The sequence below is a fragment of the Alligator sinensis genome, unplaced genomic scaffold, assembly GCF_000455745.1.
Source record: "Alligator sinensis unplaced genomic scaffold, ASM45574v1 scaffold647_2, whole genome shotgun sequence".
NCBI classification, from domain to species: Eukaryota; Metazoa; Chordata; order Crocodylia; family Alligatoridae; genus Alligator; species Alligator sinensis.
In genome coordinates, this window is record NW_005841832.1 from 5,394,560 (window position 1) to 5,408,936 (window position 14,377).

Consider the following 14,377-nt stretch of genomic DNA (forward strand, 5'->3'; position numbering starts at 1 on the left):
CCCCCCCCCCCGCGAAAACCTCTCTTTTTCTCCTCAGGGTGATGATGATGCGTACTTGTGTGTTAATGAAGATCACCGTATCAACATCAATACTGCCTTCCTGAGAGGACGGTCTTCTCCTGTGTTGGATTCTGAGGTTTGGTGCAAGAGTTCTGGAATAACTTTCCCATGCATAGTGTTAAATTTACTGATCGCATCTTTGTTTTACACAATAACTCTGAGCAAATCCAATCAGATAGTTGTAACCAGTAAAGGCCGCAAATGCCAAGAAACTTTCCTTTCCTCCCCACGCTATATGACCTTCAAAATGATGCCCTTTCTGTTACAAAAGGGGTCAAGGGATGTTTGTATGAGACCTGATATTGGCTTCCAGGTTACTTCTGTTTTAGAATTTGCATGGTAGCATCCCTTCATACCAAGGAAGTTGACCACTATGTCCCCCTGTATTCCGAGGCAGGACTGTCCAACTGGTGGCCTGTGGGCAGCATCCAGCCTGCAAGAAGTTAAAGTGTGGTCTGTGGCTCCTGCATGGCTGCCACTCCCCTTCTCCCACACTGTTCCTGATGCTGCAGCAGCAGGTGCAGTCTCTGGGGAACAGCAGTCTAGTGGTAGGAGGCCTAGTAAGCTTGCTATGTTCATGGCAGAGGGAGTTGGGGGCTTTGTGCTGCTTGCACAGCAGTGCCAGTGGGATAGCTTGTGCAGCAGTGGGGGGGATGTGGCGCTTGTGCTTCTCTGGTGGAGGTCAGGGGAGAGGGGGATGTATGGCAGGTGTCCCAGGAGCTTGGCCAGTATGTGGCCTATGTAGTGTGCAGCTCATGGATGCTCTGAAGTTGGACAGCCCTGCTCTAAGGACATTAAAAAAATTCCATTTGCCACGCTTAGACTAGAGCAGCTTCAGTGTTGGAAGAAACAATAATGGAAGCTCTGCAGTAGACGTCATAAAGCTTGATAAGTGTAAAAACAATAGGAAGGTAGTGTTGTGCTCAGTTTTGTACACTGAAATGGCAGGGGAATTGATGATGGAATGGAAGCTTCCTGATTCTTTGCACAGGTGTTACATTTTTTTTTTTTTTTTTTTACTGTCATTTCCTGTATGACTTTGCTCCAACAACCAAACTTCTTGGTTTGTCCATGGAACTGTTGTAATTCCATGGAGGGTGCCCTTTTATAAGGTACTTCTCAAATAGCTTGAAACACCCCTGAAAGCCACAACCTCATTACTCACTTGGTATTTTAAGGAGAACTGCCCCAAAATACAGCATGTGAAAATCTGTCCTGCTCTGTGGATGTTACAACAGATTCTTGCTGACACTCCTTGAATATGCTGATGACTTGGGGTGGCAGTGGAGAAATTTTGTTTTCAGGTTTGGAAACAACAATGAACATTAAATGACCACCATTGTGTGTGTGTGTGTGTGTGTGCGCGCGCGCTGTAGAATACCCTTGAAGATATGTCATGGAGGCTGGCTGATGGTGTTCTTCAGTGTTCCTTCAGAAGAAAAATCCATCTCTCTGATAATCAAAGGAGGTATAATCTGGATGCTAATTATTACATATTTCTCGCAGATGGAGAAGTTGGTGAAGGTAAGTGCCTGATTTGACGAGGTTGAGTATTCACATATGTCAAGTAACTCTAAATAAGGACTGCTATGTACATGGCTTATTAAAATTAATATAAGAACGAATCTGATCTTTTTATACTAAACTTTATAGCAGTAATTTTAAGACTGACCATGAACTCATCTTTGGAGATGAACATAACATAAATGTAGTTTATTATTAAAAGAACTGTTCCATACCCACCAAGTGCTTGGAACAGTATCCTTCTGAGAGATTTTTATGAATCATATTGAACTGGTCAGTGTCTATAACATTATTTAGAAGCTATTCTTTAAAACACTTTTGTTATGGGGGAGTGTTAATCTACTACATAATCTTTCGAGGTTTTTGTGTTTTAGATCTGGTGTGGCATACGGGAAGGACTATTTCTCTGGGTGGTAGATATGGCACTTGTCTTATACAACTTGCATTCTAAATGTTTACAAATAAGATTGCTTTTGTCACCGTCAACTAAATTACTCTCTCTTCTTGAAGGAGGTCCAATTTACAAACATCAACGTCAGCCTCTGATTAGCAGCGGAATGTGCAATGTCACAGGCCCTCCAAAGGACTTAGGGGGATCTCGTTCTCCACAGCTTATTAAAATCCATGGTAAAAAATAGTTTTGTTCTTCAATCAGTGGACTTGCCCAGTATTGAAGGGTTGGTGTTTGTTGCAGGAATAAAAATTCAGAATTATTTTTATTCCTTTTATCTATGATTTGGCAATCTAAATTTTAAATTGTCTTTGCTCTGATGAAGTTCTCTCTTACTAACACTGTAAAACAGGTACCACAGAAAGACTCATATTGAGCAAAGTAGCTCTTAACTTTACTCATCCGCTGGCAGTTTTTCTTTTTTTTTCCTCCTCCACTTACAATGAGCTCTGAATCAGGTTCATAAAGAACTGAATGAAAATTCCTTTCATTTTGTCAGTAGGGAAATGAAATTCTGGCAGCAAACACCAGAAAACCCAGTCAGTACAGGAATCATAGACTTTCTTGACTGACTATAGCAAAACTTAGTCCAGACTATGTGGCAGGAAGTCAAGGCATTGCAGACCTGGCATATGAATTGGGAGTGAGATCTATATCTTTGTCTCTGCGCTCCTGCCTCAGCTAGCACTGGTGTATCTTGCCCTCTAAAAAGTTAAGTTCTATTATTAATCACTTGGTGTCAGGTAGGAAATCAAGGTGTTGCACTGGGTCAATTTTGCCAATGTGCACATATACCGCTTTGTGGGTTTAAACTGGTAGGATTTTACTCTTGCATTCTCCTAATGCTAATTTGTAAAACATGTTCCCTGTTATGTTTTGTTCTGTGTTCATGTCCAGTCTGGGAAACAAAGTTTTAATATTTGGATCTTTCTTTCATCCTTCCTCAGGTGCACTAATGTTTGTTGCATGGATGACTACAGTTAGCATTGGTGTTATTGTGGCACGATTTTTCAAACCAGTCTGGCCTCATTCATTGTTGTTTGGAAAGGAGATCTGGTTTCAGGTAGGCAAAAAGATGTAACTGTGTTGTATTTGAAATAACATTTAACAAGAGACCGAGATTTTAATTTTAAAGACATGACAAATAACATTTCTTATTTTTTGGTCCTGCTAGTTATCATAAATTGAAATGAAATTTGGTTGGATTTGCAAAATAAGATAAACTCAAAACTGTGTAATTGTCTAATTTTTAAAATAGAATTTGCCTTGTACTACGAAACTCATGTCAATTTCAATAATTTCTTCATAACACTTAAGTGTAGGTTCCCTTTAAAAAAAACCCCAACCTACTTAATTACAGGTGCATCGTACGCTAATGTTGACCACGGTGGCTCTTACAAGCATTGCTTTCATTCTGCCTTTTATATACCGAGGAGGCTGGAGTTATGTAAGTAAAAATTTTTGATTTTAGTTTATCAGCAGGGATCCTGTTTTGTTTTTTTTTCTGATTTAAAAAAAAAAAATCCTCAATTTTTGGTTTAAAAAAAGTAAACCCAAATCCACATTTTTTTTCCCATGATTAAAATGAAACACCACTATTATGTAGATATATGCACAGTGGCATTTCATTTTAATCATGGAAAAATGTGGATTTGAGGCTACTTTTTTTAAACAGAAAATGGAGGATTTTTTTTTAAAATTGGAGAGAACCAGGATCCTTGATGATGATGCACTGGAATGGTGGTCAGAACTATGTGTCTGCATGACCACTTCTGATCTCTGTGCCATGTATGTAGACCAAAAGTGAATTGCACTAGGGTTAGTGAGTGTCTTCCATACTGTTAGGTTTGAAATTGGGGTTTCTTAGATGTCCCTTTTGGCTAGGGACAGATATTCAAAAAGCCTGAGCCTGAATTGATTCAGTCTCTGCAGGTTATATATCCTGGCTAGGCTGAACCAGAGGGGAATACAGACATCCCCTCTGGACTGAGAAAATGCAGGCACATGCCTGCAGTGGCTCAGGCTAGAAGCTGCGGGGGAAGGGAAGTGGGGGTGGTGGTGCTAGAGCAACCCTTCCTTTCTTTCCATGGTGCTGAGCTGAGGGGGAATGTGGTTCCCCCTTGCTGCTCCTGACCAGTCCAGCAGGAAGTTGATAACAGAGCATTTATCAGCCCGTCAAAAGACAAAAGCCTCTCTCATTAGTTCAAACTCTTTTTAAACAACTTTTTCCAAAGTAGAAATGGAGGATATTACCAGCTGACCTGTTGCTTAGCTTCAAAAAGCCCTAAGTGGACATTGTCCTGTCTGCCTTACACAGACACCTCTCAGCATTAGCTAGCATATCAGATTCTGGCTATGGTTTGTGCCTTGGGAGCGGGGAATCCCTACTTGAACAGGGAGTGGTGGAGGAGAGGGGGGGAGCAGGAGGAAGCCAGGCAGATGCTGCTGTGCCTGCAGTCTCTGTCAGAGCTCCAGCCAGGGAGCAGAGGGGTGGGGTCAGCTCTGCTGTGGAGCAGAGAGCCCTGCCCAGGGCTACGAAGCATCTGGGATGCTGGGGGACTCTAGTTTAAGTTTAAACTAGGAAGGGGTCTGGGACAGACTTTGCATACATCAGTTTGACCCAAATCAGTTAAACCTGGTTGAATGTAGACTTATCTCAAACCAGTTTCAGCCATTTTCAAACTGGTTTATGTTCACTGAAAATCTGTTCTGTTACAGGTTTAAATGAGTTTCTCATCACTTAAACAGGTTTATATGTAATGTCTGTCCCTAGCCTTTAAAATATAAGAAGTAAATCCTGTGTTTTTAATGTCTGTATTTGTCTCATTTAGAAGGAATGTCTGTGATCATAGTGCTGGGTTTTTCAGCAATCCTTTAATGATGACTCCTGAAAGATTTTTGAAGTTTTTTTTTCTCTGTATGTGAAATCCTTATTCTTCTACCTTCCAAAACCAGTTAGAAATTAGATTTAACTTGTTAAATTAGTAGATCTATTGCCTCCATGTCACCTTTTTCTTTTTGCCCCATCTACCAGTTCTCTTCAGGTGGGACTGTATAGTTCTCACCTTCTGCCCCAGTCTGACACTTTACCATTTAATGCTTTAGAAATTTATCACAATGCCCTATCTGAATATGAATTTCATTAATGTATCCATTACACAGTTATATTCCCCTTTTTCATGTTCCTTTCAAATTGCCCTGTAAACAAATAAAACACTAATCAATTTTAGGTGAATCTAAAACCATAAATTTTCTCAATGTTTTATCATGAGATGGTTTTAAATGAAAAATGTCCATTTGTTCAGAAAGCAGGTTTTCATCCATATCTTGGTTGTACTGTGATGGCTCTGGCAATCTTCCAACCTCTTGTGGCCGGTTTCAGACCCTCTCCTCATGGACCAAGGTATCTGTAGTGACATTCATCATGGATATTTTTAGGAAATGGGTTGAAAAGATGGGTTTTTTACATTCCAATAATGCAGCTACAAACCTAAATATAGTAAGATCATATGGCATACTTAAAGATCTCTTCATTCTTAGATTTTTACACTGATAATTACATCTCTATATTGCTGACTGTGTTTGTTTTGTAGGAGGCAGCTATTTAATTGGGTTCATTGGAGCACTGGCACAACTGCTAGAATATTAGCTGGTGAGTAGCTGTGATCTTTTCTAGGCATATTAGCACTTCAGTGTTTGTAATGTAGGCTTGGGTACCTTGTTGAGGCATTTTAGATGCACATGTTACACATGCAAAGCACACTGAATTTTAATTATACAGTCACTGGTCTTAATCGATATTACCATTGTGATCTCATAGGCTAAGTACAGATGATCAAAAAGTCTGAGGCTAAATCAATTCAATCCTTTGCAGGCTAGTCTAAACTGTGTAGATTGAACCAAGAAGCAAGTAAACAGACATTCCAGAAATGCAGCCACATGCTCTCAATGGCTCAGGCTAGAAGCTGGGGGGTGCTGGAGCAGCCTTCCCTTCGGCAGTGACCAGAAGCCTGGAGGGAAGCTGGGAGAGGAGTCCTTCAGGTTTCTTCCAGTCCCTCCATAAGGTGTGGGGAGGGCAGGCCCTGGCTGGCCTGCTGAGTATGACTAGGGAGGGGGATTTAAACCCCCACCATGGCCTGCAGGGACCCCAGCCAGGGTGTCCCTGGGGGGAGAGGCTTAAAGCTCCCTCTCCTGTTCTGCCTCTGCCTGCCTGATCCCAGGGTCTGGCTCCCCACTTCCTTTGCTCCAGTGGCAAGTGGGGCAGGGAAAAGTCTGTCAGAGGCTGCCCCACCCTAGCAGGTAGACCAGGCTGCCGTCTGGAGCCACGTCTCCCACCTCTACCCCCTTCTCAGCCAGCCAAAGCAGTGATAGTGCTCCAGCTAGGGAGCAGAGGGGTGGGGCCAACCCTGTTCTTGGGAGCAGAGAGCCCAGCCCAGCCCAGGGCTTCAAAGCATCCTGGGATGCTGGGGGAGACTGAGTTAATTTGAACCAGGAAGGGGTCTTGGGCAGAAGTTCCATGAACTGGTTTGACCTAAATCAGTTAAGTCTGATACTACATTCAACCAGGTTTACCTTAAACCAGTTTGGGCCATTTTGAAAGCAGTTTATGTGCACTGGATTTCTGTTTGGTTACAGGATTAAAACAGTTTCTGATCACTTAAACTGGTTTACGTGTAACTTCTGTCCCTAGGCATAATTCCTAAAATGGCTTCAGTGTAAAAGGTGTATGAATTATGCACATCTGACTGTAGTGCATACTAACATTGGTGGGCAGTAACCAAACAAGAAAACCTTTGTTTACTTGGAGGCACAGGTTTAAAACTGCATCTCCCTTTCCTCGTAGTTTCCACCTATTCAAGTTATTAATATGGAACACTGGGTCCTTTCTGTCTGTCTAAGGACTGTAGTGGTCTATCTCATTTCAGTCTTGTTTGGATACCAGACATGTCCCTCCCATCTTGTTGCTTTTGGGGCAGCCACTGGCATTTCTAAATGCCAAAGAAACTGGGGAGGGGGGAGTTTGTTTACTTAATTTTTTTTGTTACTACTATAATAACATTGCATCTGTGCCATCAAACTTTTTAGATCATTTTGAAATGAGGTACTTAATTCTAATCTGTAGAGTTTTTTGGGGTAATTTCAATGGGGGGGGGTTCAAAAAGAGCTTGGTTGTTCAGGAGGGCTGGCTATAATTTCTCTTGAAACTCTTAAGTGTGCGCTTAATTTCTGGTGCCCATTTACAGAGCAGGGTGCAGGGCCTGGGGCAAATCAGCCTCATGGGGTCAGGTGTGGGGCCCTGCCCACGAACATGAGGAAGCTGGCGGCAGGTTCAGCGGCAGGGCAGAGCGGGTGCCGAGTGGCTGGAGGTGGCAGATTCGGCAGCAGGGTGGGTGGAGGTGTTGAGCAGCCAGATGTGAAGCTGGTAGCTTTGTGGAGTCACCACAGCCACTCTGCCCGGCTCTGTGGTGCCCCCCAAAGCATGGGGCCCAGAGCAGTCACCCCAGTTCGCACCCCCCCAGGGATGGCCCTGCCCATTTATCAACCAGGTATTACTTGGCTTTATTTTGATGTGAAGATGAAACTTCTTACTGCTTTCCTTCATGTTGCTCTAATATGAGGAATTTTTATTTTTAACAACCAGTTGTGACTATGTTCCTGGGGATGGATCTACCAGCGCTCAAACTTCCATACCCATGGGACACTTATACAATGATTGGATTTGTGGCATGGCATGTTGGGATTGATGTTCTTCTGGAGATACATGGCTACTGTCTCATTCACAAAGGTACAAACGAAACAAAACTGCTGGCCTTGTTTGCAGCATAGTACAAAATAACACTTTGCAGGTGATCTGCAAAAACTTGTAAGCTACATTTTTAAAAAGGGACCTTGGATAGTCTCTAACCTGTACTTACAAATCCCTGCTCATTAAGGTGACTTGGTCTATGCAAACTGTCCAAGTGAGATGCATCATAGTAAAAAACACATGGACAAAAGCTCATATATCATTAGCGACTGATCTTAAAAATTGATCCCAGTAGTCTCAGTAATGGAATGACTTGACACTCGCCATAAGAATTCTTGCCTCTATGTGAAAATGCACTTTGTGGCATGAAATCTCAAAGTAATTCCTAAAATCGGAGTGAAATGCAGCATGACACATTGTAGTTGTTGATGTGCTGGGGAAAGTCCAGCTGAGTGTGAGAGGGTAGACTCCATGGGAACAAAGAAGTAACATTACTTGCTGCCCTTAGATCCCCTGTGATGGATTATTGTCCCAACTAACTGAAGATGCATCACGTGGATGGGATGGCTGTTATCAGGGATTGGACTTGGACCTAAATGAAAATACTTGCTGTTAAGTTCACCATGGGAATTTTGATTCTCAAGTATCATGGGTGAAATTCTGATATACTGTAAAGTTTGGTGGAAGACTTTTTTGTTTTCCTGCTTGAGTGTTAATGGGACCAGGTTGGCAATCTAAACTTGTAACCTTGCTTTGTCTAGTGTCTCTAGGTGGAGACATTTTGCAAATATAAGTGAGTTGATACATAAATGAGCCAGCATAAGTGTTAAGTACATGAGGGGTAATTGTATAATAATGAGGAAAGGTGTTGGTAAGAGTCCTTATGATGTAAGAGGACACGCAAAGAGAGAACAATGAGCAAAGATGTGGAAAGGTAGCAGGGTTTAGATGCCACCTAGATGAGTAACAAAGATGGTAATATCAAATAGCACAAAATGAGGGGAAAGGAAGAAGAAAGTTCTGGAAGAAAGGAACACCTAAACTCCTCTCTCAATTCTCCTGTACTTTTACTATTAGAGTGCATCTTTGCTGCTTTTGGCAATTTCTTCTCCACTTAATACAATTAGGGATGAGAATACAGGTTCTTATGTGAACATGGGTGAATTTTTCTCTGCTAATAGTTTATTCACCAAAAACAGTTTTATGTTGACCAGTGTTTTCTCTTTGGAAAATTAAAACTTGTTGGTCAAACTTATTAGCCTATGTTAATATTAATTTATGAAAAATTGGATCTTTTAAATCAAGTGTAGAGCTAACTATTTTCTCTTTTTTTTTTTTTTCAGTTGAGCTAATAGATGGTGATAGGATACATATTCTGCAGTCACTTACATCTGTGGAAGCAGAGGCAAGTCATATAATAAATATCTCATGCTAGAGACACTAGATACTGTCTCTTCAAAAGTAATTGAAATGCTTCTTTTTCTTTTCAGGGTCGTACATTTAAGCAGATTGTATTAACTATCTACATTTGTGGAAACATAGCATTTCTCATCACCTTTCTGGCAGCAATCAACCAACTATGAAACCTGTACAGATGTCAGTCATGGACTTTAAATGTGAAGCCTGCAAGGAAATAATATGGTGTTTGAAGCACTACTCAGAGAATTACTACATATGCAACCACTGCCTCAGTACCTCCTTGAAGCTATAACTGAAGAATAAATGTTCATGTATAGATCTTGTTTAATTTGCACTGTAATTATTGTTCCCAAAGAGAACGCAAGTTCAGATTTAAAGGACTGATCTTGCAGTCCTGCTGTAGATACTTGCTTCACTTCTTCATGGGAGTCTGGCTGAGTAAAGGATACAGGATTTTTTTTTCACAGTTATTTAACTTTATTGAAAATTTATAGGATGAGTAAGTGAGATTAGAACTAAATATTGGAAGGGGGAAAATCTATGTTTTGATCTTTAGTCAGTTCTTATAGCCTTTTGTGTACATATTGAAAAAGCAAATAGTGGTCCTAAATTTGCTGTTAATTGCTGAATTTACCAGGTTGCTTATTAATGTACTTTATGATGGTGCTCATTCAAATATGTTGTGTTCTGGTACTGTTCACAACGCATAGAACAAGTGCCACAAACACAAGTTTACCAGCTTATGGCAATGCAATCCTTTTAATTTGCAGTTAAATGCAAAAACTACTACTTGCTCTAGGAGCACTTTCATATATAAAATGCATATAGAACTGAGAGGTAGGGTCCTGTAATGGGTCTCTGTGTTGGTATGTTCTGAGGTGCGTTGGAGGTACCAAGACTCATAAAGGGAATATGTGGTGATTTTTTTGCAGCATGTATGTTTTATGTAGCAGCTGGATGCTTCCTGTCTGAACTTGAGAAAAGTGTATGGCATATGTGTGTGGGGGGTGGTATTTTATGTAAAAAGTAACCTTTGGTGCCCATGTACAAAACTGTCTCTGGGCACCAATGGCTTTACGTGTCATATCTGAATAAGTGGATTGCTTTTAAAAGAGGCTTATCTAAATAGGGGAGCCAGGGTGTGGGTAGTTCTGGCAACCCTACGGTCAAAGCTACTTCTTGCTGGATATGCTACAATACAATACTTCTACCTCTCAAACCCTTGGTGGCTCACTCTCATGTATTTTATGCTAATTTCCAGTATTACTAAGTGCATAAAGATCTAGGAAATGTAATGTCATACTCTTTACTCCTTCTTCCCCCTCTGTGAATATGGGGCCCAATAGTAGCAAGGATGGAGAGATGATACAAAACCTCTTCTTCTCTCCACTTGCCCACTAGAAACGGGTTATAGTTATGGTGTAACTGTGCACAATATCACAGATGTGAATTAAATGGTGGCCTTACTTCTCTCTTGTAAGGCATGTGTCCCTATTTCCTCAGGTTATCTCTGAATGCAGGGGGTGGCAGGAGCAGTTCTTATGAGTAAGGCTATAGATGGAAGCAGTTAATTTAAGTTTCCTTCCTCTTGCTGTATCCAATAGCTATCTTAGTTACAAGAACACTCCTAAACAGCATGATAGACAAGTGTACCCACCCCAGGCAGCAGCAGTCACTTTCTGGGGAGGGGCTGAGCCTGGAAGAACACTCTTTGTAGGGGAGAAATGGAAAGAGGGAAACATGTTGGGAACTATACAAGAATGGGAATGGAGGGAAGTGAGCTTATTGGTGACTATCTCTTAGTTGATATTGGAGACTGCTTATACTCAGGAGTCTGGGAATTGCTGGCTATCCTACTGTGTCACTTGGCCAGATCTGAAGTTATTGCCAGTTTTTTTGCATAAAGTGTGCCTTTACAGAAGATATATAGTTGTTGAGCCAGATATTTCATACAGTGGGTTTTTATTCTTCTTGGTGTCAAGGTTTTTGCATAATTTGTTATATCATGATGGCTGCTGTATTGCCTACTCAAACTTCAAAAGTGGTTCCATGTTTGTAGAATTATGAAAAAAGGTCTTGTTTTTAAATATAAATATTTGAATGTCAATTGTTTTTGTCTCTTGGGGTTTTTTTTAAATTAAAACATATTGCAGAATAGCAGGAAATACTTTCACTTACTACTGCATGTCTCTACTCAGTTCTGTTTAAAAAAATATTTTCCAAATGTAAAATGATCTAATAATTTATTTCTATTGGAACTTTAGTCGCAATAAACTTTGAAGTGTTATTCCTGACTTCCTGTAAGGAGGAAGACAACCTGTTTGGCATCAAGGTGAGGTGATTTAGCTACTGTTTTAATAGTATCAATTTTTATTTTTAAACATGCTAACACTGTATTTTGGAAATCCTTATTCAAAGCCTTTGCACACTAAGCCTGACCCATCCCCGTGGTCAGTAGTTGAAGGTCTCCTGTTGGGTTTAATGGATATTTATGTGTTCTAGAGTGTGTTTTAATCTCCCTCCTGCTCTCTTAAAAAGTAAACATGTACAAACTGATAGACTGTCTTGTGACGGCAAAAGAGCAGATGCCAAAGATTGCAGGGCCATTTATAACTACTAGTACAGTGGAGTTGCATCTTACGTGGGGGTTAGGGTCTGAAGTCGGCGCGTAAGGCAAAAATCAGTGACTATACGCAGGGGGGGCGGCCTGGAGTTTGCACATGGTGCCGTGCTTAGAGCTGTGCGACTGGCGGCAGCGGCTCAGTGTGGGGTGGTGGTGGGGATGGCTGCGTGCCGCCTGGCCACCACCACGCTGCTGCTGCCGCCCGGCAGCTGGCCACACAGCTCTGGGCACCGCTCCATGGTGACAGTGGGAGGTTTTGGAGGCAGTGGCCATCACCGCCATAATGGGCCTTCAGGTAAGCGGCAGCGCCGTGTGCAAACTCAAGCCCCACCCCTCCTCCCACCCTGCGTATAGTTGAATTTGCATAAGTTAAATGCGCATATGATGCGACTGACCTGTACTCCTTTTCACTTGTTTGATAATTTCAGCTTAAATAATGGAGGTGAACTTTTCTTTCTGACCATTCAAATATGTAGCTATATTCAGTACAAATACCAACAACTAGTTTTTGTGGTATTGATTGTGGTGCAGATCCATCAAGCTGAAGTCCAAACAAATTTTGTCTACTGAAGGGGAAGCAGGAATAGATGTGCTTGTTTTGGTTTCCAAAGTGCCATTAATTTTAACTTTTCCACTTTTGTTTACTCTGGGTCCAAATTCCATTTGCTATCTTTCTGTATAAAGTGCTTCTTATTGGGATGACTCCAGTGAAGAAAGGCAAGCGAGACCTTTTCCTTCACTTATTGGACACAAGAAGTCTCATTGGGTAGTGGGGGCCCTCCTTTATGGCCATGTCATAACATCACTTACATTTTGCCATTGATAGTTGAAGAGATTACTTCTATGAGTTAAGACTGAAAGATCTGTTTCTCAGGAAAATCGATTCTCATGGGACATTCTGTGGTGCTGGTCACTTCTCATTTCCAAAGGGAGAACTGGGGATTCCAGTTTGTAATAAGTACTACTGTCTTCATGGGCTAAAGCCTATCCTTGGAGAAATCGGTGAATCAGTTTGTGATACTGCAGAATTCATATTACTAATTTATGCTGTGCACTTGCCCATACTAGGAGAGAATGAAGTGGCACAAGTGAAGATACAAAGATGAAACTACATTTGTAATAGCTTCTTTGCTTTACTATAAAAAAAAAAAAATTTTTATTTTTCCTGGTACCTACAGTGCCACCTCTGTTCTTGTCAAAAGTATCGGATGACAACTCTTATCCTGAATGTCCTTATTTCCTCTTCCGTAGGATTTGAAGCTATTAGGGACATATAACTGGAAAAATCCCTTTTTGCAATCTGTGTTCATGCTCCAGTTTGTGACACTATGTGGTGCTGTTGTCCAAAGAATGCGTAATCTGATTTTCAATGTAAAATGTGTCAGTTAATGTAGAGGGTTGGAATAAAGAACATGTACGAGGAAAGGACAGCCAAGACAGAAATTGGCTTAAATGATCTAGTAAAAAAGTATTTCCAAAATAACTTCATTAGATAATTGGGTGTGTATATTTTAGCCATGCAGATATAGATCTATACAGATATATTAATGTTCATATATGGTGGTGAAATAAGTACTTCTTTTGGCAGGTCATGTTTAAGTTGCTGACCTTGATAGCATTACATGGCTCATATTTTCACCTGAACAACTGCAGTAGTATAACAACCTTTCATACACTGGCATATGCACAAGATTAACTTTTTCCATTACTGTCCTCTTTCCTTCCCTGCAACAGCTGTTTTTACTGTGCCTTAAAAGAATTCAGTTCTGCTTTAAAAAAATATTTTACACTTTGGTGGATCAATGTACTCATCTCTCTTGTACATTGAGGTGAAGGAGAGTCATTGCTTAATGCTGGTATTATTGCAAGTGCTGAATGAACTCGGCACCTGGATCAGCCTGTATTGGCAGAGGGTGAGGGGGCAGCACTACGTAGTGATGGCACTAGCAAAATTGGCACAAGCAGTGCTTTGAATAGGTCCTTGAACCACTTGTTTCTTGTGCATTTGTTTGTTCTTATGCGGTCATAGTTTCATAGTAGTTTGGGGTCAGAAGGGACCTGAACAGATCATCTAGTCTGACACCCTCCACCACTAGCAGGAGCACATGCTGGGATCACACGACCCCAGACAGGTGTTCGTTCAACTTCTTTTTGAATTTACCCAAGGTAGGAGCGAAGACCACTTCCCTAGGAAGTTGGTTCCAGATCCTAGCCACCCTAACAGTGAAATAGTGCCTCCTAATCTCTAACCTGAACCTATTCTCCAGCAGCTTCTGACCATTGTTCCTCATCACCCCAGGTGCTGCTGGGGGTAATAGGGCCCTTCCTATTTGCTGCTGATCTCCCCTAACGAGTTTGTAGGCAGCCACCAAATCCCCCCCTCAGCCTCCGCTTGCTGAGGTTGAACAGGTTCAGGTCCCTCAGCCTCTCTTCATAGGGCCTGCCCTGTTGCCCTCTAACCAAGTGGGTGACCCTCCTCTGAACCCTCTCAAGGCAGGCCACATCCTTCTTAAAGTGCGGTGCCCAGAACTGGACGCAGTACTCCAATTGAGGC

General features: G+C 41.5%; 1 protein-coding gene across 6 annotated transcripts in view; it reads left to right on the forward strand.

The window, feature by feature from the left end:
- Nucleotides 1–11,298, forward strand: part of FRRS1 (ferric chelate reductase 1) — a 66,814-nt gene extending 55,516 nt beyond the window's left edge. For all 6 annotated transcript variants that reach the window (XM_025197405.1, XM_025197392.1, XM_025197384.1 and 3 more), the window contains 10 exons: nt 38–136; nt 1,437–1,584; nt 2,095–2,211; nt 2,983–3,098; nt 3,396–3,482; nt 5,341–5,438; nt 5,629–5,687; nt 7,677–7,820; nt 9,125–9,186; nt 9,272–11,298. In XM_025197405.1, the coding sequence (XP_025053190.1) occupies nt 38–136; nt 1,437–1,584; nt 2,095–2,211; nt 2,983–3,098; nt 3,396–3,482; nt 5,341–5,438; nt 5,629–5,687; nt 7,677–7,820; nt 9,125–9,186; nt 9,272–9,364 (1,023 nt within the window). In that variant the 3' untranslated portion in view covers nt 9,365–11,298. The remainder of the gene's footprint in view (nt 1–37; nt 137–1,436; nt 1,585–2,094; nt 2,212–2,982; nt 3,099–3,395; nt 3,483–5,340; nt 5,439–5,628; nt 5,688–7,676; nt 7,821–9,124; nt 9,187–9,271) is intronic.
- Nucleotides 11,299–14,377: the final 3,079 nt, after the last annotated feature.